At 36.6% G+C, this 25,135-nt stretch overlaps 1 protein-coding gene across 1 annotated transcript; it reads left to right on the top strand.

The window, feature by feature from the left end:
• The first annotated feature begins 13,376 nt into the window (after positions 1–13,376).
• Positions 13,377–20,852, top strand: sigirr (single immunoglobulin and toll-interleukin 1 receptor (TIR) domain). The gene is made up of 9 exons (XM_056740574.1): positions 13,377–13,757; positions 16,577–16,781; positions 17,653–17,780; positions 18,420–18,560; positions 18,662–18,805; positions 19,182–19,284; positions 19,928–20,078; positions 20,157–20,334; positions 20,462–20,852. The coding sequence occupies exons 1-9, from the start codon at positions 13,700–13,702 to the stop codon at positions 20,632–20,634; spliced, it is 1,281 nt and encodes a 426-aa protein (XP_056596552.1). The 5' UTR covers positions 13,377–13,699; the 3' UTR covers positions 20,635–20,852.
• Positions 20,853–25,135: the final 4,283 nt, after the last annotated feature.

The raw sequence follows: 25,135 nt of genomic DNA on the forward strand, positions 1-25,135 counted from the left end.
TGTTAAGCTAAACATTACATGCTTCAATACAAGATCACATTCTGACAGTAAGGCGATTGCACTGACTTGACTGTCTGCTAACAAATCTACTTTTCAACATATGTCACATTAAATAGTCGGAAGAGGAAAACCAAGCCAGTGCACAGAATCCATTGCAAGTGTTACAAAATGTTCTGTTACCCGTGATATTTTGTGACCGCAATAGGCGCTGTTGTCACTGTTGACAATTCTCCACGCAAAGAGCGTAAATTCGGGCGAGGATGCGCTTTGTGCTCGAGCGCAGCTTTTTAATCTTGTGCAATAACGCGCTTTGTTCTCGTGCACGTTGCTGTGAGCGGGCTTTTCGGAAAGTCTCTTAAGAGTGCTGACGTGACGCGAGTGCCTGAAGACGCAGATTGAACTGTACAAAGCAGGATCATTTAATTCCTCTACTGATTGTGTTTGGAATTATTGTGATTGCCATGGTAATTGTTTTATAGCCAACATGTAAGTGTGTGTGTGTGTGTGTGTGTGTGTATGTATAAATATATATATATATAAATATATATAAAGTGAATACACACACACATATATATATACATAAAAAATATATGTGTGTGTGAGTGCGTATTCACTTTAAACACAAATAATAGAACAGCAATCATGATAATTCTAAACGTTGTCCATTTAAGAAACATGAACATAAATGAGCTTTGTGTTATACATGCATTATAGGCTATAAAATGTACATAAGAACATAATATTATAAAATTATTTGTTTATAATGTACAGAGTAACCTTGTAGTCCTACAGCAGGTCACCATATTTCACGATGCACAGTAAAGGCCTAAAATAATCTGTTACCTTCCCTGTTATACACAGAATAACCTTATTGTTCTTCATATTCACTCTTTTGACATCTAATGCCTTCTATGTCTTATCCTGAAAAGCATTTATCTGTGATGAGAACAGTGACTGTGGTACAGCAGGTCACCATATTTCACGATGCACAGTAAAGGCCTAAAATAATCCGTTACCTTCCCCTGTTATACACAGAATAACCTTATTGTTCTTCATATTCACTCTTTTGACATCTAATGCCTTCTGTGTCTTATTCTGAAAAGCATTTAGCTGTGATGAGAACAGTGACTGTGGTACAGCAGGTCACCATATTTCACGATGCACAGTAAAGGCCTAAAATAATCTGTTACCTTCCCCTGTTTTATACAGAATAGCTTTATTGTTCTTCATATTCACTCTTTTGACATCTAATGCCTTCTATGTCTTATCCTGAAAAGCACCATTTAGACTGAGAGACCATTTAAAGGCTCTGGAAAACCTTGCAGGTGTTTTGAGGTAATTTTCTGATTTTTGAGACACTGGTTTTTATTATCTGTTAGCCATTATCATCACATTTATCAAAATACAGCCTTTAGATATTTCACTCTATGTGTATAAATCTATATATGGGTTTCACTTTCTGAAATGAGTGACAGAAAATATTGACCTTTTTCATGATATTCTATTTTTTTAGCTTTACCTGTATCCAATTTCTTATTTTTAGAACATTCTTTTTTTGCTCCCCAAAAATAACCAAATGGGAACCAACATTTGGGGAACGTTCTGTGTTTGCTTTTGTTAACTTCATTGTAATTGATAATAATTTATTGTTAAAGATGTTTTCGATTTAGTGTATGACAGTATGTTGTATATACACTTGAAAACAGTTTAATGTATGTTTTGTATTTTTTTATGAGCATTAAAAAACTATCTGGACCTCTCTTACCTCTTTGCTTTGCATAACGTTATTGGCTGAGACATGTGATTAAATCATCACAAAATTAATACTTTTTCCTTAATTAATACGTTCAAATGCTACATTACTAAATTATTACAGCATTTTATTTTTCCTTACTTTTTCCTTAATTAATACGTTCAAATGCTACATTACTAAATTATTACAGCATTTTATTTTTAGTAATCTAACATTTGAAGGTATAAAGTATTAATTTTGTGATGATTTAATCACGTCTTATTTTATTTTTCATATTCTTCCCATCTCCCCATATCGCACATACCAATCACATGGGGGCTCCGTTAGCTAGTTTGCACCCACTGGAAAGCAGATCAACGTGATCAGCACCTGATGTTATATCTGTGCAAAATGGATGGTAACATGGAGCTGGAGCAGAAGAACTTTCTTTTGAAAGGGGAATATCCCAAAGATGCTGATAAACAGCAGCGCTACACTTAAACGAATAGCTAACAACTTTTGTATCATTGGTAGGTAATGTTAATAAGCACCTGAGAGAAAAGTACACTAGTGGGTATGGCTCTAGGCATTTCAAATATTCATTATCCCCACTATAAATATATTCTTACTACAGTAACTGTTAACCATGGTATTTGTGTTTAAGTTGTTTTAAATCTGCCAATGTCACGGGTGTTGCAGACAGACAAGAGCGTACGACAAAGGGTATAATCCAAAAGGTGATTTAATAACAAAAACTACAACTAACAGGAAACCAGGAACAAGAACAGACGTTAAACAATAGCAGACAACGAATACACTTTAGGGGAGAACTTAAATACAACATATAACAAGGGATCAACAGGTGCTGGGGATAAACTAATTATGAGACAAGTGAAAACAGGCAAGGGAACAATTTACTAATAACAAAACACAAGTGAAAACTAATTAACTAATAATGAGAGGAAAAAAACAAACAAACATAAAACAACTGTGACAGCCAGAGCATCGATCGCTATTACACTTTTACTACAATAAAGCATAGTTAATTTTCTTAAAATACTTGCTTAAGTGCCTTTTCAATTTTTGAATCACCATTCTGCAGTTGAAGAGTACAGAAGATAGTTGGTGAAGACACTTCTAAACGAGACAGGTATTATTGGTGTACTTCTGTCATTTTCACAATATCATATAATATTTCAATGATTAACAGATGAAGCCCATTACTAAATTGTATTGTTTTATTGGTGACCAGATGACCTCAGTGAGCTTTGCCACTATAGTAGGGAGAAGGATGCAGGGCAAGGAAGGACAACAGCCAAAAAAAAACCTGCTAGGGTAAAAATTGTATTAAGTATACATATATCATGATTATTTTTCAAAACAGCAAATGATTATAGAAAAACTAAGTTTATTAAGTTTAATAAAACCCGAAAATGCACTTAAATATACTTAAAATCAAAGTCCAAGTTACCTGCATTGTGAGATATGGTGACCTGCTGTACCACAGTCACTGTTCTCATCACAGCTAAATGCTTTTCAGGATAAGACACAGAAGGCATTAGATGTCAAAAGAGTGAACATGGAGAACAATAAGGTTATTCTGTGTATAACAGGGGAAGGTAACAGATTATTTTAGGCCTTTACTGTGCATCGTGAAATATGGTGACCTGCTGTACCACAGTCACTGTTCTCATCACAGATAAATGCTTTTCAGGATAAGACATAGAAGGCATTAGATGTCAAAAGAGTGAATATGAAGAACAATAAAGCTATTCTGTATAAAACAGGGGAAGGTAACAGATTATTTTAGGCCTTTACTGTGCATCGTGAAATTTGGTGACCTGCTGCACCACAGTCAATTCAATTCAATTCAATTCAAGTTTATTTATATAGCGCTTTTCACAATGTGTATTGTTTCAAAGCAGCTTTACAGGGGCAAACAGGAAAAACAGAAAAGTTAAAACACAGCACAGTGCATGGTATTTATACAACGAGTAAGTTCATTCTAATAAATAACATCTAATTTCTAAATAAATAAATGAATGAATGCAGTCTCCCGGTGAGCAGGCCAACACTGCCCTGCTGTGGCGAGGAACCCAAACTCCAATGATTGATTAATGGAGAAAAAAACCTCGGGAGAAACCAGGCTCAACCGGGAGCGCCAGATCCCCTCTGACGTGTCATAGCTGCACTCAGACTGCTGACGTGTGGTTTAGGTTTAGCATTTAATACCAAATATTGTAACTTCAGCATTAATAAGACAAATAGTCTGTCTTTGCTCTTGGTTGGGGATGTAGTGGTCTGAGCTGGGATGGTCCGATGGTCATATTTCTCTTGGCAGCTGGTGGAATTGCCTTAGATGGAGCTGGGATGGTCAGTCAGTGTCTTCCTACCTCGGGATGGGCATCCCGAGGCAGAGGCGGAAAGAGAATAAAGAGAATAATTAGCGTAGCTGCTGTTCATTAACTATGCATTAAGTGAAAGCATGGCTGAAAAGATGTGTCTTTAATCTAGATTTAAATTGGGAGAGTGTGTCTGACCCTCGAATAGTATCAGGAAGGCTATTCCAGAGTTTAGGTGCTACGTATGAGAAAGCTCGTCCACCTTTGGTGGATTTTGTTATTCTAGGTGTTGTCAAAAGTCCTAAGTTTTGAGATCTCAGCGAGCGTGATGGGTTGTAACGTGATAAAAGCTCGGTTAAGTAAGTAGGTGCTAAACCGTTCAGGGCTTTGTAAGTAATTAAAATAATTTTAAAATCAATGCGATACTTAATGGGTAGCCAGTGAAGCGATGATAAAACTGGGGTTATGTGATCGTATTTTCTTGACCTAGTAAGAACTCTGGCAGCTGCATTCTGAACTAACTGTAGTTTGTTTATCGATGATACAGGACAACCACTAAGTAGAGCATTACAATAGTCAAGCCGTGAGGTCACAAATGCATGAATAAGCTTTTCTGCGTCTGCAACACATAAACTATTTCGTAATTTGGCAACATTTCTAAGGTGGAAGAAGGCTGTTTTTGTGATATTTGAGATGTGATTTTTAAATGACAGGTTGCCGTCTAATAAAACGCCTAGGTCTTTAACTGTATTTGTTGGAGTAACAGTGCAGCTTTCAATTTGCAGGCTGTAATCGGAGATATTCTGTTTACTTAATTTTGGTGCTATAAGTAATATTTCTGTTTTGCTAGAGTTTAAAAGGAGGAAATTACTAGTCATCCAATGTTTTATATCCTCGATGCACTCTGCCAGTTTGGATAGCTTAAAGGAATCATCTGGTCTTGATGAGATATATAGCTGAGTATCATCTGCATAACAGTGGAAGCTAATTCCATGTTTTCTAATAACGTTGCCGAGGGGCAGCATGTATATGGAGAAAAGCAAGGGTCCTAAAACCGATCCCTGAGGTAATCCATAATTGACTTGCGTAAGATTTGACGATTTCCCATTTAAATGGACGTATTGATATCGGTCTGTTAAGTAAGATCTGAACCATCGCAGTGCCTGTCCCTGAATACCGATATAATGGTGTAAACGATCTAGTAGTATTTTATGGTCTACAGTATCGAAAGCAGCACTAAGGTCAAGCAGGACTAATAGTGAGATGTTACCTTTATCTGAAGCAATAAGAAGGTCATTTGTAATTCTAACGAGTGCAGTTTCAGTGCTGTGATGCGGTCTAAAGCCAGACTGAAACTTTTCGTGCATGTCATTATTTGTAGGAAGGTACACAGTTGAGTTGACACTACTTTTTCTAGTATTTTAGACAAGTACGGGAGATTTGAAATCGGTCTATAGCTTCCAAGTTCATTTGGGTCTAAATTTGGTTTTTTGATAAGAGGCTTAATTACAGCCAGCTTAAAGGGCCCTGGGACATGTCCTAGATTAATAGACGAGTTGATTATGTTACAAATGGGCTCAATTACAGCAGGTAGTAACTCTTTTAATAAAGTAGTCGGAATGGGGTCTAATAAGCATGTCGTCGGTTTGGATGTTGCAATAATTTTAATTAAATCTTCCTGATTTATAGGAGAAAAACACTCTAGCTTTTCTTTTTGGGTGACGGTTGAAACTAATTCTTCCGACAAACTTGGAGGTTTGGTTTTAGCTATGTTGTCTCGTATTATTTCGATTTTCTCGGTAAAAAATTTCATGAATTCATTGCTACCAAGGTGCGGCGGAATACCCAGGTCAGGTGGAGTCTGTTTGTTTGTTAATTAAGCAATTGTACTAAATAAAAACCTTGGATTGTTTTTGTTATTTTCTATGAGGTTACGGAAGTGCTCAGCTTTTGCTGCTTTTAGTGCCTTTTTGTAACAGCTTGCACTCTCTTTCCATGCAATTTTAAAGACCCCTAATTGGGCTTGTTTCCATTTTCGCTCCAGTTTACGCGTTTCTCTTTTTAGGGCGCGAGTGGTGTTATTATACCATGGTGCTATGTTCTTTTCATTTATCTTTTTGACTTCATAGGTGCGACCGCTTCTAATGTATTAAAGAAAATAGTGCCCATGTTGCTGGTCATGTCATCGAGCAATTTTATATTCGTTGGAAAGGTTATTAGAGAAGTCAGATCTGGCAAGTTCTTTACGAAACTATCTTTAGTAGTTGAGGTGATTGTTCTACCCTGTCAATAACGAGATATACAACTGATTTCTGCAGTGCGCAGTGTAAATGTTATAAGATGGTGATCGGAAACATCGTCGCTTTGAGGTATAATATCGATATTGGTTAGATCGGCTCCGTGAGATATAATCAAGTCTAGGGTATGATTAAGGCGATGAGTAGGTCTATTGATGTATTGTGTTACACCACAAGAGTCTAGTAGTTCTTTAAACGCCACAGCTAATGGATCGTTAGCACTGTCTACGTGGATATTAAAATCTCCAACAATCAGTACTTTATCGACGTTAACCAATAGATCTGATAAGAAGTCTGCGAACTCTATCAGAAAATTAGTGTAAGGCCCAGGGGGTCTATACACAGTAACCAATGTAAGAGAGACCAATGATTTTTTACTTTTGTTTGGAACTGTCACTGTTCTCATCACAGCTAAATGCACTTCAGGATAAGACACAGAAGGCATAAGATGTCAAAAGAGTGAATATGAAGAACAATAAGGTTATTCTGTGTATAACAGGGAACTTAACAGATTTTTTTAGCCTGTTACCGTTCATCGTGAGATATGGTGACCTGCTGTAGGACTACAAGGTTACTCTGTACATTATAAAAAAAATATTTTATAATATTATGTTCTTATGTACATTTTATAGCCTATAATGCATGTATAACACAAAGCTCATTTATGTTCATGTTTCTTAAATGGACAACGTTTAGAATTATCATGATTGCTGTTCTATGATTTGTGTTTAAAGTGAATACGCACTCACACACACACATATATTTATATATATATATATATATATATATGTGTGTGTATTCACTTTATATATATTTATATATATATATATATATATATATACACACACACACACACACACGCACACACACACACACACACACACACACATGTTGGCTATAAAACAATTACCATGGCAATCACAATAATTCCAAACACAATCAGTAGAGGAATTAAATGATCCTGCTTTGTGCAGTTCAATCTGCGTGTTCAGCCACCCACGTCACGACAGCACTCTTAACAGACTTTCCGAAAAGCCCGCTCACAGTAACGTGCACGAGAACAAAGCGCGTTATTGCACAAGATTAAAAAGCTGCGCTCGAGCACAATGCGCATCCTCGCCTGAATTTACGCTCTTTGCGTAGAGAATTGTCAACAGTGACAACAGCGCCTATTGCGGTCACAAAATATCACGGGTAACAGAAAATTTTGTAACACCTGGTTGTCCATCACACATGGTTCTAAATCCCGGATCATTTAAACTCGCATTCTCTATTGTCATAAATATATTTATGTTTACCTAAACTAATTGTGTAATTGGAAGAAAATACAAACGCAAAAATGCATTTTAAGTTTAGAAACTGTTGAGTTCCCCCTTCCCCTGCCTCTAGCATTGGTTTGGCCAACTGCCTATGGAAGCAAATAAGAGACATAATGATTTGAAATTTAACAGCCTATGAATACTTGATTTTGAATTATTTTACTTTGGAAACCATGTATCTGAATTTATTTGTTTCGAATTTACCTCTATGAAATTTAAATATGAAAATTCTTGATTTCCAATTTAAAAACCTGAATTTAATGCTCACAATTTCAGATACCAAAAAAATCAACTTACAGAATTTCAGATAAAATACATTCAGATTGATCAAATTTGATTGCTCTTATTCAGATCTCAAATTTCAAGTTAATACTTTTCAAAGAAAACATGTCTAATTCGACTGCTCAAATTCAGATCGAAAAATTCAAGTTAAATATTCACATGGTAACATCCGGGCTACCCAGGATAGGAAAAACAGTTGAGCCCAGAGCCCGTCTGTAATTGAACCGAACCATTGAACAGAAGTATTGAACCGAACCAATGAACCGAACCAATGAACCGAACCGACGTCGGTAGAAAAATAATAATAATAATAGTTCCAAAAAATAATTAGCAACAACATACTTTTGTTCTGTAGAGTCTGATTGTACATAAACAGCAATCTTACCGGAGCGCCTTCGTTTTCCCTAGAAGTCATCTTCTTAACAGGTTTAATATCCGTGCCTTGGCCTCTTCTTGGATCATGACAGACAGTCAGGTTGTCGTGCTCTGATAGGCCGCCCGACGTCAGTTCATTGGTTCGGTTCAATGGTTCGGTTCAATTGCAGACGGGCTCTGGGCTCAACTGTTTTTCCTATCCTGGGTAGCCCGGATGTTACCATGTGAATATTTAACTTGAATTTTTCGATCTGAATTTGAGCAGTCGAATTAGACAGATGTTTTCCTTGAAAAGTATTAACTTGAAATTTGAGATCTGAATAAGAGCAATCAAATTTGATAAATCTGAATGTATTTTATCTGAAATTCTGTAAGTTGATTTTTTTTTTTGTATCTGAATTTGTGAGCATTAAATTCAGGGTTTTAAATTGGAAATCAAGAATTTTCATATTTAAATTTCATAGAGGTAAATTCGAAACAAATAAATTCAGATACATGGTTTCCAAAGTAAAATAATTCAAAATCAAGTATTCATAGGCTGTTAAATTTCAAAACATTATGTCTCTTATTTGCTTCCATAAACTGCCTGCTCTCCACGTTCATCTCACCTGCGCATTGCGCAACAGATTCAAGTCAGGTATGCGGATCATTTGTGGTTGTTGAACTCCAGTAAGAAGGCTATTTTATTCACTTTAAATGAAGTGCTTCTCTTTAATGTTGTTGATGCTGATTCATTAATAAATTAGTTGTTGCAAAAAATGCTGACTGGCGTATTTTTACATGAATCTGCTAGCTTAGCGATTAAAACGTCACTTGGCTAGTAAACGTTAGCTTATTACAGAGGACGTCACACACTCCAACAAACACGCCGAAGCCGTTTCCTATGCGTTTTTTTATTTTTGGCGACCTGGAACATTAACGGCCACAATTAGCCACCGATACTGCTATTCAGGTGCCGTGTCACACACAGCCGCGAAAATACCGGTTACAATTTTGTGACTATATCTAGCGTCGACAAAAGGTGCACAGCTTTCATTAAGTTGGAGAAGGTCGTTTTCTAAGCATCTATTTTGTGCAGTATGTGCGCGGCGGATAAGCTAAACATTCAGTTTACTGAAACTCGGACGATTCATCAATGATTACAACACAGAATTTAAGCATATTTCACTGTTACTGACTGTTTTTTCGGGTACACGAACATGAACAAAGTTTGTTGGCGGAGGCGGTGCACTACAGGGGAAACAACCACTCATTAATGACGATGTACGGTGACTTTGTCAGACGATGTTGCAGTATTAATCAGGATAGCAAGTGTTTAAAAAGTGACTCATTGTTAACATGTAGTATCATGGGTAGTGTGTATTTATATTTCTTTCCCGTAGCTCAGTGGTAAGAGCAAGGTTGTGGTTTCGATCCCAGGGGATTGCAAATACCTATTTAAAATGTCGCTTTGGATAAAAGCGTCTGCCAAATGCCTAAATGTAAATGTAATGTAATGTCTTCACAACAGAGACAAAAACTATATACATGGAAAAAAGCTTTTTTTTTCATTTGTATTACATCATGTGACAGTTGCGTTGAGTTATAATATGACTGCAAGTCTGCATGATAAACCTATGAACCTAATGCATTTTGTCGCCTTGTGTCATAGTTAGTTCAATTTTGACTGTATTATTTGTTTCCCCTTCAAAAATTGCTCTTGAGAAATTTTATGTGTATTGGCATCCCCTTCTGTTAAATGAGATTCACGCCCATGCCATCACACCGTCAATATGTTCCCAGACTCCAACGAAAGCACGTATGGGTCAGAAGGTTAAGTTCTAAGGGTAAAGTCCCTTTACATCAGAGGTTCTCCAAGTTTATATTCAAAGGTCCGAATCTGAATTCTTGTCAACGTCAAAGGTCCAGTACAATTATTATCACAAAACTTGCTTTTAATAAACATTTACAACAACTTTAAATAAATTAAATAAAAAAATCAACTATATATGAAGAGTTTATTTGGAAAAACAGATAACTCAGTTAAAAAAATGTTAAATCATGTTTTTATTGTGTTAGTTAGTTGTATTTTATATTATCACCTAATCAAAAGAACCCAACTGTAGTTTCATTGGTATTAATTTGAATGCACAATAAAAACATTGTTTTTGAACCTCTTGTGTACAAGTTATATTTTGTAAATCAACTCTTCATATGCTAATCATCATATTCATGGCGTCATAGTCGTACTTGCGTTTACTGTCTTAACCGTTACAGACAGTGCTGCATTTTTATACAACAAAATGCAAAAAGCCATTCTCATTTACATATTTTCTGTTTATGAAATAGTACTTCAAAGTAACTTTTAGTGAATAGTGCAGCATAAATGTCTGTCTGGGCAACAAGCTATGCAAATATTTACAAACAAACTACATCCATTTTCATATGCACAGGGAGTCTGAAATAGTGACAGAGTTTTGGAAACGCTGTCTTGTTCGGTTGGTTGAATGTGCTTCTGTTTTCTGCTGGTGGCTGCACAGATAGACGGCTGCTCTACATTGACCCCTTCAAATAGTTAAGGAAATCAGCTGTGTCACCTTGGAATTTAAGCTTTCAACTCACTACCACATTCACCCAGTTGCTCCTTTCCCAGAGCCTTCCGAGGAAGAGGAACTCCCCTGCCACAAGTCGAGGAGGAGGAAGGCATCTTCGAGGTCAGTGAGATCCTGAATTCCTAATGTCAGGGTGTAAAGCTTGAATACCTCATGGACTGGGAAGGCTATGGTCCTGAGGAACAATCCTGGGTCCCATAAGATGATATTGTGGATCCTTCTCTACTCTCTGAGTTCCACAACTCCCATCCTGACCAACCTTCCGTGCGTCAGGGAGGTCATCCATCTCTGTGTCGGGGTACTCGGCCCACAGGAATACTGTCGGTCACTGTTAGTTTAGAACTGTAATGATGGCTCCGTTGACGTACGATGAGGCGGCAAATTGCTGGGTCAGAGGTGTAAAGAGTACCTGAAAACCATACTTAAGATAAAAGTACAGAAATCTTGCAGTGAAAATGACTCCATTACAAGTTACAAGTCACAAATTCCAAAACGACTTAAAAAAAAGTCTTCGAGTATCTGATTTTAACAGTACTTAAGTATTTTACTCATACTAAATTTAGGTTCAAAGCGCACTTGTCCTCAATACCAAAGAGACATGTCAGTGAAAAGTAAAAATGTTTATTCGTGAGGAGAGCAATTGCATCAAACTGAACACCTCAAAATTGCAACAAATCAAGGTTCACTTCATAGCCTACGTCTATTACAAACACCCAAGTCTCAGTTAAGTTCAAGCAGTCATAAAGAAACCAATATCCATCAAAATGGTCTCTTCAGAAAAACGGATAAATAATATAATGTTAAGTTAAAGGGGTCATATGGCACGAATACGTGTATATCTGTGTCTTTGGTGTGTTATAAGTTGCCCATGCATGTATTAGACAGATTGAATTGCAAAAATTGAAGTGTTGGAACAAAAGATGCATTCTACTGTATCTAAAAGCGAATGCTCACCCAGACCTGCATGAAGCGCCTCATATGTAACCACACCTACACAAATCTACGTCAGTTCGTGGTATGCGTTGACTAAGACCGCCAAAATGTATACGCAAGTAAGTTGGGCGTACCTGTTAGTACAATTGCTTTGGAACCTGATGTTCCAAATATGGTAAGAGACGTTATATTTTCATCACACGCTTCCAGTATTTGACCAATTACTACTCACTGTTTAACTGGCCAATCAAAGCACACATCGCTTTTCAGAGCGATGATCGTTTGTAAAAAAAAAACATGCGTTTCAAAGATGCGGGGCAAAGAGGATATACAAACATTTTGGGTATGTGGTAAATACAGCGTTTTGATCCTTAAACTCTGCTTTCACATTCCGTTACATCTAAAACAAACGATAATATTCATTTTAGCCGTGTTATATGACCCCTTTAAACTACAAAAGTCAAAGCCTTTTTGCACTGGACATGCTGGTTTTTGGTTTATCGCCAGCTGCAATCATGTCCTCTTCCCACATAATACACCAGCGATGTTAACTACCTGACAATGCACCCGCATTCACAGAAAGAAGCCATGTTAACAAGTTTTAGTAAGTAAGGGCAAAATACGAAAGATATAGTACCTTCAATGCCATGTAAATGGCAATATTGCTTCATCTGTAGCAGAAATAAACTGCTGCAGATTATGTTAATTGCCATGTAAAATGTAATGTGTATTTGCATTAGTCATTCAGTGGAGTTAAGAGTATATCAATTTATTCAAAAATGTAGTCAAGTAGTATAGAATAGCATTAAATGTAAAGGATAATGCAATGTAAGTCGCTTTGGATAAATGTAAATGTAAAGTAGTGAGTAAAAGTTGCTAAAATCATTAATACTCTGTACGACTACAAAGTAGCCAAAAAAGATACTTTACCCAAGTAAACTAATTCGGGGTCTGGGCCCAGATACCACTGGTGCGTGGTCTGGAAAACATCTGCTGTGTAAAAACATCTGATAAACGTCTTGGAAAAGGAAGTTTGAAATAAATTCTAAGTCATAAACGTTTTACAGACATCTTCTAGATAAGATGTCTATATGACATCTGACAGGACTGCACACATATAGCAGATGAGCAAACAATCAAAAACATTATGTCTTGCAGATGTAAATGCAGACATAAAATAGACTTCTCTCAGATAGGCATTTGTGCTATCAGGGGGTATGATGCGTTCAAGAGACCGCTTCGGATTTGGAATATTTTCCTACACAAACTTGTATGTAACGTCTAGATTTAGTAACAATAAATGTATTTATATTGCCTACCATTAAAACATTACAACTATTTGTTAACATATCCTTATATATATAAAAAATCCAAGGTGAGAATAGAATTATATGGTAACAAACAATTGATGTTTGCGCACATGAGTCACACGGACCGTATTTCAACGTACTGTACGTTTCCGCGTCACGCGCCGTAAAAGCGTTGAGTTTAATTTAGCGTCAAGTAGTTTAACTAATAAACTACGTCTCACAATCCCTGCGCTTCGCTCCATTTCACGCGCATTTCGTGTGAGCTCTCTCACCCCTGACGGTTTAATATAAAGCTCAGGTGAGCAGCACCTGCATCACGTGACCCTGTATTCCCAATGCAAGTTATTCCAGGCGACAGTCTGTTTAAACCGGCGCGCACCTTCCGTGTTTCAATGTACCTGCTGAGCGCGAACAGCTGGGAAAACCAACATTCTCTGTTTCATGTTTAAAGTGCATTTGCTTAGTTCACGAGAAAGGCTGTCATACCTTTTGATGAGAGAATTCACCAAAGGGCTGCGATGTGGCGGAGTCTTGCGATTCTGTATCTGACATGCCTAACTCCAACCAAATCTCTTGGTAAGACTGCTTTATAATTCTATCTATCTATCTATCTATCTATCTATCTATCTATCTATCTATCTATCTATCTATCTATCTATCTATCTATCTATCTATCTATCTATCTGTCTGTCTATCTATCTATCTATCTATCTATCTATCTATCTATCTATATATCTGTCTGTCTGTCTGTCTCTCTCTGTCTGTCTGTCTGTCTGTCTGTCTGTCTATCTATCTATCTCAGCATTCCATGCACTAAAGCTGGTCTGAACAAGTTTGTGCAAACTCTGATTTGAGCTGTTACATATAAAACGTTTTTTCAAAAAGATTGTATAAAAAATATATATATAACATTTGTTACAGTGTCAACCCTGTTGTCTGAATGAAATGGTTATATTTTAACTTCATCCTCTTGCCTCCCTAAGAGAAATCGCTTTAATATCTTCCTCACTATTGTAAGTTACTGTGGATAAAAGAGAATTTTGAATGCCTAAATCTAATGCCCAGCCTTAACTTTACAAAGCTTTCACACTTAAAGCTGAAATACAGGTGTTGCTTGTCAGGTTGGTTTTGTTTGGTGTAGCATGGCTATATTTGTCCAGCAGAATGAAAAAACAAAAGTCAGCCTCTTATGGGAACTTTGTACCTGGAAACGGCTTGTTTAACACAGCTGCTCCTGTTTAATGATTGAATGAGGATATTGGCTGCTGAACAATAAACCTACCTTACCATCACACACACACACACACACACACACACAGAGAGAGAGAGAGAGAACTTGTGACACATGCCATAGTAACTATTTACAGTAACAACAGTGATATGAAGGTGTTTATGCGTATGCTAAGGTTTAGCGTAACACTCCTCTAGTGTTTATGTCAAATGTCTTTATTAGCATTAACCTGTTGTCATGATTCTCAAATCACTCTTCTTTTTGTTTCTGTGTGTGTGAACCAGTTGAGTTGTACACCAGTGGAATGGACTAAGAGAGTAATGTGAGGTCATTTTTGCCAGTCCTCACCTCCCTATTTAAATGTCTTTGTGAGGGCTAAAACTTGGTTTTAGGGTAAAAATGGCCATAAAATGAGCAATCCACTGTTGTAGTGTTCTTCTTACACACTAACCCTCAATATTTGCTCTCGTGTCATTGTTTTCCTAATTTTCTTTTGCTGCATTCCTGCAAGCACGCCTGACCTCAGATTGGTAATGTTTACATTTATGAGGCATTTTTATTCAAATCTATTTTAAAGGTGGGGAAAATGTGCATTTATTTCACAGAATTGTTCATAGTTTGTTTTAGAGCGCAGTAACAACCAACGGCATGACTTCAATGCATCATGCAGGCCTAGGTTTTTGGTGGCCAATTGCAGCTTGAAGAAGTGATACAAAATCCTGTTTAAGTCAATATTTTAGAAATTCGGCACAGCATCACACATCACGTTAAAATGTTTCACATGAATAGATTTTGGGAAAGGGCGGTCGGACTATAGGATCTAGCTACAGGAAGGAATTACAGGTTTCTTTACCTGCTTTGAATAGATGCAAATGTAAATTGCTTACGTGTTAAAATTCATGTCCGGATGGTTTATATCTAGCTGGATAGCATGCGTAGCCTGAATTCTGATCTGTGGCCTAAAACGCGGTCAACATTGGTACCCATTTACCAAGAAAGCTGGTAAAACCAGTTTCTTTCCTAGTTCTTTCAAAAGGACCTTTTGTACCAACACAGTACCACAACTTTGTTGTCCGACACATCAGTAAAATAAACCGTGTGCTCTCATACACAGGTATGGCACAAAGAAAGCATACAGGAGATAATAGAAATACCTAAACATTTACCACACATTTATTGTTTGTTCGAGGTCATTGGATTTGATAATAAAAAGCTCAATGCGTCATTGGTCATTGCTATTTTTACCTTTTTTGTAAGAGGTCTTTCTCGAAAAGTCTTGTCACTCTGTACAAACCTTTTTTTAACTATTTAAAACTAAATTTGCTAATTAATGTTCTCCTTAACCAACCAACTGTATCTTTGTTGTCCTTTAGCAGAGGAGTTTTAAAGGGGTCATGTGACACGGCTAAAATGAATATTATAAGTTGTTTTAGATTTAGTGCCATGTGTTTACACGATTTAAGGTTCATAAACGCTGTATTTTCCACATACCCTGCATGTTTGTATCTCCTCTTTGCCCCTCCTCATGAAATGGTTGAAACGGTTTTACAAAGCTCATCGCTCTGAAAAGCGAGGAGTGCTATGATTGGCCAGTTAACCAGTGCATAGTGATTGGTCGAATACTGCAAGCATATGTTGGAAATGTAAAGCCTCTTACCATATTTGGAGCATCAGGTTCGAAAGCAGTTGTACTGACAGGTACCCCCACCTTACTTGCGTATACATTTGGGCGGTCTTAGTCAAATCATACCATGATCTGAAGTAGATTTGTGGTGGTGTGGCTACACGAGGCGTTTCAGGCAAACTGTCTTTTTATTTGTAATTGATGACCATTTTTTTATAACTGCATTTCAATATTATACCATATATGTGTAAGAAAACAAAGAACATTGTATCCAGACACGTGGAATATGCAGCGCCGTTCACCTATGCGTCAGAATGTTTCTTTCATCTCTTCTGAGATTAGAGACCCTTACAAGTCTCAAGCAAGGTTACGCTCATAAAGAAGTCATTGTTTTTAACCGAGTGCCACGTTGAAGACCTGTATAGGTAAACTCGGTTCATACTTTATTATTCTAATCTCTCTTATGAATTGTGCCTTTATGGAAAATCTCCCAAAATTTTTAAAAAACTAAAACTGAATCTTTATCCACTGTATCCAAAGATCAGCTGTGTAACAGCCCTCCAGAGTTCAAGCATGATCAGAATCAAACTGTTGTGGGAACACTCGGCTCCAGCGTGATCCTCACCTGCACAGCCTTCATGGGTTTCAATAACACAAATTCAGACTGTAAAGACCCCCTGGACTGGATGAAAGACGGCAGTCCTCTTACCAACTACACCATCTACCCTCAAGAAATAGAAGGCTGGTGGGTATATGCATTGCAATATTCTTAATACATGCACCTTAAAGTTGTGGTTATTGCAATTTTATCATAATGCAACACTTGATTACAAATCAAAGAGATGCAGTACAGTTTATAAATCTAAAATGTAATCCTATTTTACGGTATACTTTAAAGAAAGGGGGAAACAATATACACCCCTATTGAGAATAACTGATATTAAAAACATGATTATTTAAAATGATTGTGAATAATGCTGCGTCTGTTAAAAGTTCTGCCTCGAAAATACAAAATAAAAGATTAATTTGACTGATAGCATTATTGATTTCTAACATTTCTTAGATATTATTTATTCATTTGTAGATATTATGTATCATGATAATATTGTGCATTATTTTGATAATAAAGGTGTAGAAAAATATTGCCCTGCTGCATATGTGATTCGTTGGCATTTTTAATTTCATATTAAAATGTCCCAGCTCTAGGTACTTCCGTTAAACAATAAGACAAAAAAGAAAAAAAAAATCAAGTTGCAATACACACAACTGCAAAGAAACGTGCAAAGAAAATTTACATACTGTGTATACATACTGTATTGTACAAATAGTAATATTATTTTATTCTAAAACACGACTTGAGTGCTACTATTTATTTTATGTTTTTATGAAATATAATTTTTCTTATGGCCATGATAATGGCATCTATAAAATCTGATACTTTAACAGCCCTATGCCAGAAAACCAGAAAAATAAAAGATTTTATTAGAATGTATTATATATATTAACAAATCACCGTATTTTTATTAAACAGTAGTTTAAACAGTACTGTTCGGTATTGTCATGTCCATATGCAGAAACCATGTGCAGGTGAACAAAGATCGATCTACATCTTACAGGTACACAGATGAGGGTCATATCATTGACAGCAGTAAACTAACAGTGACATTGAAAGATAAGGCCGATTTTGGCGTCTACTCCTGTGTGGTGCGAAACAGCAAAGCACAATTCAACATTCAACAACACAGTAAGAGACAAACACTTTGATGCATTCATTTGAACACTTATCATGCTGGAATAGGTCCACAAGGAAACTACACAGTTTTTGTACATTTTCATTGTGAATTGTAAATTTAAATACATTATAAGATGTTAAAAAGATGATAGGGGATAAGGATGGTACAGTAGAGCTATACAGATTCTGTGGAAATCTGCTGGGCTTTCTGACGAATTCAGTTGAGTTTGTTCCCATGCATGCCTATGATTTATACTTATAAGATTTATCTTAAAGCTGTCTATAGGCCTCTTTGGATGATGTTAACAGCAATGGTTCAACGCTGATCCAGAGGAACTTCCTGTTTCAGTCACTCAAACATTTGAGCAAATTCTACTAATAAATATTTAAAAAAAACTGAAACCGAAAATGTTTTTGTGTGTTTACTTCTTGCAAAATGGTATATAAAAAGTTACATTTTGATCCATTATTCCATAATCCAGATATATCACAAATGTTAAACCAAATATTATACTATTACATAAATTCAAAGCATTCAGTGCAGTTTTTTCCCATGACTCATAACATAAATGATTAGACAGTATTGAACATAGAGCACACAATAACACAATCAAGGTTATTAATCAATTTTTGTCAAATTTTTATTCAAAGAAAACCCAAGTCATACAGGGGCTGTGGTGGCAACGGCGGTGTTGTTGGTAGTTCTTGCTCTCTCAGCGGTGGTCTATTCCAAATGCAGACTCAACGTCAAACTCTGGTATAAGAACATATACGGGGAGTATGAGCTCAATGGTCAGTTCACATTTTATTAAACATAAGCAAAACTGCAACATTCACTTGCATCATATTTTATAATTCAGTGTTTTGAGCTTTTGTTCTTTGCTGTTTCTCAGATGGCAAAATGTACGATGCCTACGTCTCGTATATCAATGATGACAATGACCGGAAGTTTGTCAACTTTATTCTGAAACCACACTTGGAGAACAAGTACGGCCACAAGCTTCTGCTCAACGACACAAACATCCTTCCTGGAGCCGGTAAATCATCCAACCATAAACCAATCTTAAAGGGACAGTTCCCCCAAAAATGAACATTCTGTCATCATTTACTCACCCTCTTGTCATTTTAAAACTGTATGACTTTGTTTGTTCTGCAGAACACAAATGAAGATATTTTAAAGAAAGTTTGTAAGCAATTCACTTCTAAAGTATGGACAAAACCAAGTCAATGGGGGCAGGTTAACAACATTCTTCAGAATATCTTGTTTTGTGTTCTGATTGATTAAATGATGTCAAAATTTTTGGGTGAACTATCACTTTAATAAAAAAGGATTAAAATATGTTCATCACTACATAACTGTGATGGCTGATTTGCATATCAGCAGTCACAAATTTTCAAATGTTTCATCCGCAGAGCCGTCCGCAGAACTGCTTATGAACATCAGTCGCTGTCGACGGTTAATCGTGGTGATGTCCCAGTCATACCTGCAGCAGGAGTGGTGTACTACAAACTTTAGGTCAAATTTTTTGTGCTAAATATATCTTAAACGACAGGTGGTGTGACATTAGATTATTCTATTAGTTTGAAGATTTCTGATTTCTCATAACATGCACTGTAAAAACAATTCAGTAGTAATGACATTTTCTGGCAGCTGGGGCACCAGAAATATACTGTTAAAATTAACATTCCTGTAAAATTACATGTTACATGCAAATTTGGAGTCTTTTTCTGTAATTAAAGTTTTTTTTTCTTAAATGAAAACTATTTTAATAAAACAGTGCAATTTTATAAAATTACAGTTTTTTAACACTACATGAAAACCTTTAAAAAGAATAACAGTAACCCGTTTTAATGTTAAAATGATAGTTAACCCTAAAATGGAAATTCTTTCAGCGTTTATTCTCCTTTATGTCATTTTAAACCTTGGTGACTTTTGATACTTTGCTAACACAAAAGAAGATATTTTGAAGAATGTTGGCAACCGAACATTGACTTCCACTGTATGAACACAAAACCACTGAGACATTTCTCCAAATATCTACTCATGTCATTTTATACATTGTGTTTAACTGAAGAAAGAGTCACATACAGGTGTTAAATAACATAAGAGTGAATAAAAGATGACGGAATTTTAAATGCAGTTTAATGTATCGTTTCAGACAGGGTCTCTGGCATTTGATGGAGCTGACTGCAAAGCCAATTTTCATCATTTTTCAGTCCCAACAGAAGCAAATTAGCCAAACCATCATTCAGCAGCTGAAACACCACCAGTCTCGAATCTCAACTCTCACCTGGGGAGCACACTCTATAGTGAGAACCTCACAGTGCTCTGTACACTCTTAAACAAGCACCTGAGCACACTTCATCTATCTCTCGTTCTTCTTATAGACCCGTTCTTCAGGGTTCTGGAAGGCTCTCGCTTTAGCAATGCCACGCAAGGTAACGTTTCACCGCGAATCTGCTGGCGATCCACAAACTTTAATGCAAGGCGATGAGGATCCGATGCTCTCGCTGCAGCCTGATTACCTGGACTGCAGACTGGACCCAGATCCAGCAGGAGACCTGGGTAACAATAATCCTCATTTCAAATGTGCAACAAAATTACTTTATCTTTATTAAATGTCATGACAAGAATGATATACAGTATACTTAACGTTTTATTTCAACGTAGTCTATACATGTTTATCTCACAGGTCTGCGTTTGCCTATCTACAAGACTCTGTCCACCAAAGCTCCAGTGCTCCCCGCGGGTCCAGAAGCGATAACTGAACTCCGGGCTCCTGATATAGATGTGTCTGACCTTGGCACTAGAAACTATGCCGCCCGCACAGACTTTTATTGCCTGGTCTCAGAGGAAGATATATAATACACTCCTTCGATGTTGTATCTGGTCACTTTTTGTCATTAATTTTGCTGTCATCATTTTCATGTGTTTAACAGCAATCTGCTCTATATCACCATGTTTTTTTTGTATTTTGAATATGCGCATTTCTTTGTTTTTATGCAAAATGTTTAACAGCATTTCATGTGCAGTCATTGCAATTTCTGTTCTGTATATGTTTTAATAAAATTGTCATGACTGTGGTTTGTGTTAGGTTTCATTTGATCATTTTTACAATGAATCGTAAATAAGAATTATACATAAATAAGAGGTAATTATTAGAGTTGAGCCGGATACTCGGCTGAAACGAGTATCCGGTACGGATAAAGCACTTTTGCCGAGTACGAGTATCATACGAGTAATACGAGTCTATATCTGTGCTCGGATTGAATAAAAATCCTCATTGTGTTGCTGACTGTGTCCCGCTCTGCTCACTCACACACAGAACACTGAGAAGAGAACAGCGCTCTGTCTATCTGTCTCTCCCTCAGTCACTCAGGATTGCGGGTCTTTTCCGTTAACGTTTAGGGTTTCTTCAGCGTCAGGTTTGTTTTTTATTTCGGTTTGTAGTACTTGCTTATTAACGAGAAGAGTTCTGGTAAACGTGGGATTTGTTCAGACGTAGTGCTTGGTAGAATGCGCCTCGCGTTGTGTCTCCGCCTGTCTGAGTTTATTTTTTAAACCGTCAGCTGGCTCTGACCAGTTTTTAATTAAAAGTTAAATAAAAAGTTATGTTGAGATGAAAACTCTTGTTCATTACATTTTACTTCATAATTGCAACCGCATGTGTTTTATTCATTGTTTCCAAACTTGTTCTGAATATAGTTCGTTTGTTATCGTGATCAAAACCATTGATCTGAAGCTCAATGCTGATGCTGTCATGTAAATAGTTTTATAATCAGCAATAAATATAACAATTTCTGATCAACCCATATCAATTGCATGCTTAAAATAACATACCGGTTAAAGCCCCGCCCATATCAAGACAACCCGACCCACTTCCGGGTTAAATCCCGCCCATTTCCGGGTTAGGCCCAGTCCGAGTACAGATACGAATACAGATAATTCATATGGTTGACAGATACAGATACGGATACAGATAATGCTGTACTCGCTCATCCCTAGTAATTATACTATAAACATTGACTTCACTCTTAAAGCCATCTTAGTTAAATCTATGTCCCTACATTTAGCGACTTTTCAGACTCCTTTTTTTTTAAATGCATACAAACAACGACAAAAAGTAATATGTCTTCATAAGTATTTATTCAGCTGTATTAAAACACAGCATGTAAGGAAAGCTAATCAGACGTAAAATCTTGATGCTAGACAGAATGCAAATTCAACGCCCTTGCGTAACAAATATGCTAATTACGTCAGCGGACGACATATAGCAGTCTCTCTGCCTTAGCCAGTCTATTTCACAATAAAAGCTACGCATTGTAAATTTTGTCTTCATCACAATCACTGTTTTAAAAAATATATGTTTATTATTTCATTAATTAATAATTAATTTACTTACCTTTGCATGTGTTGGAGTCAAATAATGTCAATCTGACCCTCATGAAAATTAACCACGTTTTTTCGGGTTAAAGTGTAGTAACCATGTTTTTTTTGTATATTTCTATATTCCATACAGATGCCTTAGGAATGGCTTTCAAAGACACTCTTAACTCCATCGGCGTTAGTCAACATGTGTCAGGACCCACTCACCTTCGTAATAATACTTTAGATTTAAAACTGTTTTACGGTATAAATGTGGACGACGTTAAAATCCTTCAGCAGTGTGAAGACATTTCGGATCTTTGTGTGGTATTATGTTTGCTTCACTGGGCTACGGCTGTAAGTCAAACTCCTTGTTACAAATATGGTAGAACAATAACTTCAACTACCAAAGATGCGTTTCTCCATAATTTGCCTGAATTGTCTCAAATCTCAAGCATGAGAAATAACGTGGAAGATCTTGAAATTACCATTGAAAATTTTAACACCACCTTCTCGGATACACATGACACAGTTGCTCCTCTGCGTTTAAAGAAGATAAAAAATGGCAGCCCAACACCGTGGTATAATGAACACATTCAGGCACTAAAGAAAGCGGCAGAAAAATGGAGCGCAACTTTAAGAAAACTAAATAACGGGGAATTTCGTACAGCATGGAAGGATAGTACTCGAAAATACAGGAAAGCCTAAAAACGTCTAGATCCGCCTAGTTTTCATCAGTAATAGAGGAAATCCTGCACAACCCTAGGTTTTTGTTTAACACAGTGGCTAAATTAACAAAAAAATAAATCGCAAGCGACTTCAGATACTGGATAACAGCATCACAGTGAAGAATTTATGAACTAGTTCACAAATAAAATTACAAGACATTAGAGAAAAAATTATAAAAATGCAACCAGAAGTGAGACCCGCTGAACAAACTAACTACAGCACCCCTAAGGAGAAATTGCAATTATTTTCTACCATAGATCACGATGAACTGTCTAAAATCATTAGATCATCTAAATCAACAAGATGCATGCTAGACCCTATACCTAGAAATCTACTTAAAGTGATGCTCCCAGAAATGTTAGATCCTCTTCTTATTATTATTAACTCATCTCTGACATTAGGACATGTGCCTAAAGCATAAAAGGTGGCTGTTATAAGGCCCCTTGTCCCAAAAAAATGACCCTAGAGAACTAGGGAATTACAGGCCTATGTTTAATCTACCTTTCATATCCAAAGTTCTGGAAAAGTAGTTTCGAGTCAATTGTGCTGCTTCCTCCAAAGGAATGACATCAATTAAGAATTCCAGTCTGGATTTAGAGCATGTTACAGTACAGAGGCTGCTTTGATCAGAGTTTCAAATTAACTGCTTTTTGCATCTGACCGAGCTTGTATTTCGTTATTGTTGCTGCTAGACCTTAGTGCTGCATTCGACAGCAATGACCACAGCACACTCCTACATAGACTCGAAAATTATGTCGGCATTAAGGGAATAGCTTTGAAATGGTTTAAGTCTTATTTATGTAGCTATAAACAATGATGTGTCAGACAAATCACAAGTCCAGTAGGGTGTACCACAGGGCTCAGTCTTAGGGCCTCTGCTCTTCGCATTATACATGCTGCCTCTAGGTTTATAATGAAGCTCAATCGAATAATAGAATGCATAGTTGATATAAAAAACTGGATAAGTAACAACTTTTTATTACTGAACTCGGACCAACCAGAAGTGCTACTTCTTGGCCCGAAAACTGCCGTAGGTAAAAATCAAGAATACTGCTTAACTATTGATAGGTGTTCTATAAAACCCTCGTCGTCAGCTAAGAATCTTGGCGTTCTATTCGATAGTAATCTGTCATATGAGAGCCATGTCACCTGTAAAATTGTGTTTTTCCATCTTAAGAATATATCTAAACTACGTCATATGCTGCTTTAGAATTTAGAAGTTTTACATAGTTAATATTGCATTTAGGAATTTATAGTCCATTTAATATTTGACCTGTGGTTCTCTCTGCTTTATCTCAAATGTCTGCTTTCACTGTGCGTGTGTCCTGACCAACTCTACCAGCAGAGGGTAGCATAGTAAAAGACATCAATAAAAGGGGACTTAAAAAAAATATTAAAACACACTATGATCTTTCATTTAGTACATATGCCACCAAAAATAAGACAAAATGGGATTAATAAGGAAATTTACTGTTACAAATGAAAATCGTACAACAAGTAGCTGCTTGGAGGGGAACAAGAGCATTATTCAAGGTAAAGTCAGAAGATAAATGACACTGCTGACCCTTATTTTCAGAAACTGCCATCAGTTAACATTATGGAGGGAACAGTCTGTCACCCAGCTGTGGGTGTGGCGTATAGAAAGTGGATGTTATGTTCTATCTAATTTACTCTGAGGTACACACTGTAACTACTGTAAATACTCGAGTCGTCGCCTGGAGCGACATATGAAGGTCGTAAGAATATAAAATGTTGGATAAACAGCAAAAAAAGTCAATCCATATTATTACACTCAGAGGTTATGGGGTATTGCTGATTTAGCAGATGTCTCATAAATGTGGTGGCTCTTAAGAAAGTGGTTCGGAGTTGGGTGGGGCAGCGATTGTTCATGTGAAAACAGAAAGTATGTAAATGGGCTGGGCGCATGAGGGAAGAAAGCACAGGAGAAAAGTGCTGTATAAAGTAACCAATTTACTAGCTTTACTGAAACACAGACTGGTTTGAAATTAACAAATCTGGTAATCTGTTTTACAAAGCAGTATAAGGAAGGTGGTGTACTGTCCCTTTAAGAAAGCGCAGGATTAGATTTTGTTTCAACATATATTGCTTTTTATTGTTTTTTGTTTATATGAACATATACCTATGACACTTACACACTTTCATTGTACAATGCATTTGATATAAAAACAAGATGTTTGAGAATGGAAATGATCAAAGTATTTAGAGGAAACATTCCTCGGATTCTTAAAGGTCTCAGCCGGTTTAATTTCTG

Source organism: Triplophysa dalaica, chromosome 24 (assembly GCF_015846415.1).
Source record: "Triplophysa dalaica isolate WHDGS20190420 chromosome 24, ASM1584641v1, whole genome shotgun sequence".
Taxonomy (NCBI): domain Eukaryota; kingdom Metazoa; phylum Chordata; class Actinopteri; order Cypriniformes; family Nemacheilidae; genus Triplophysa; species Triplophysa dalaica.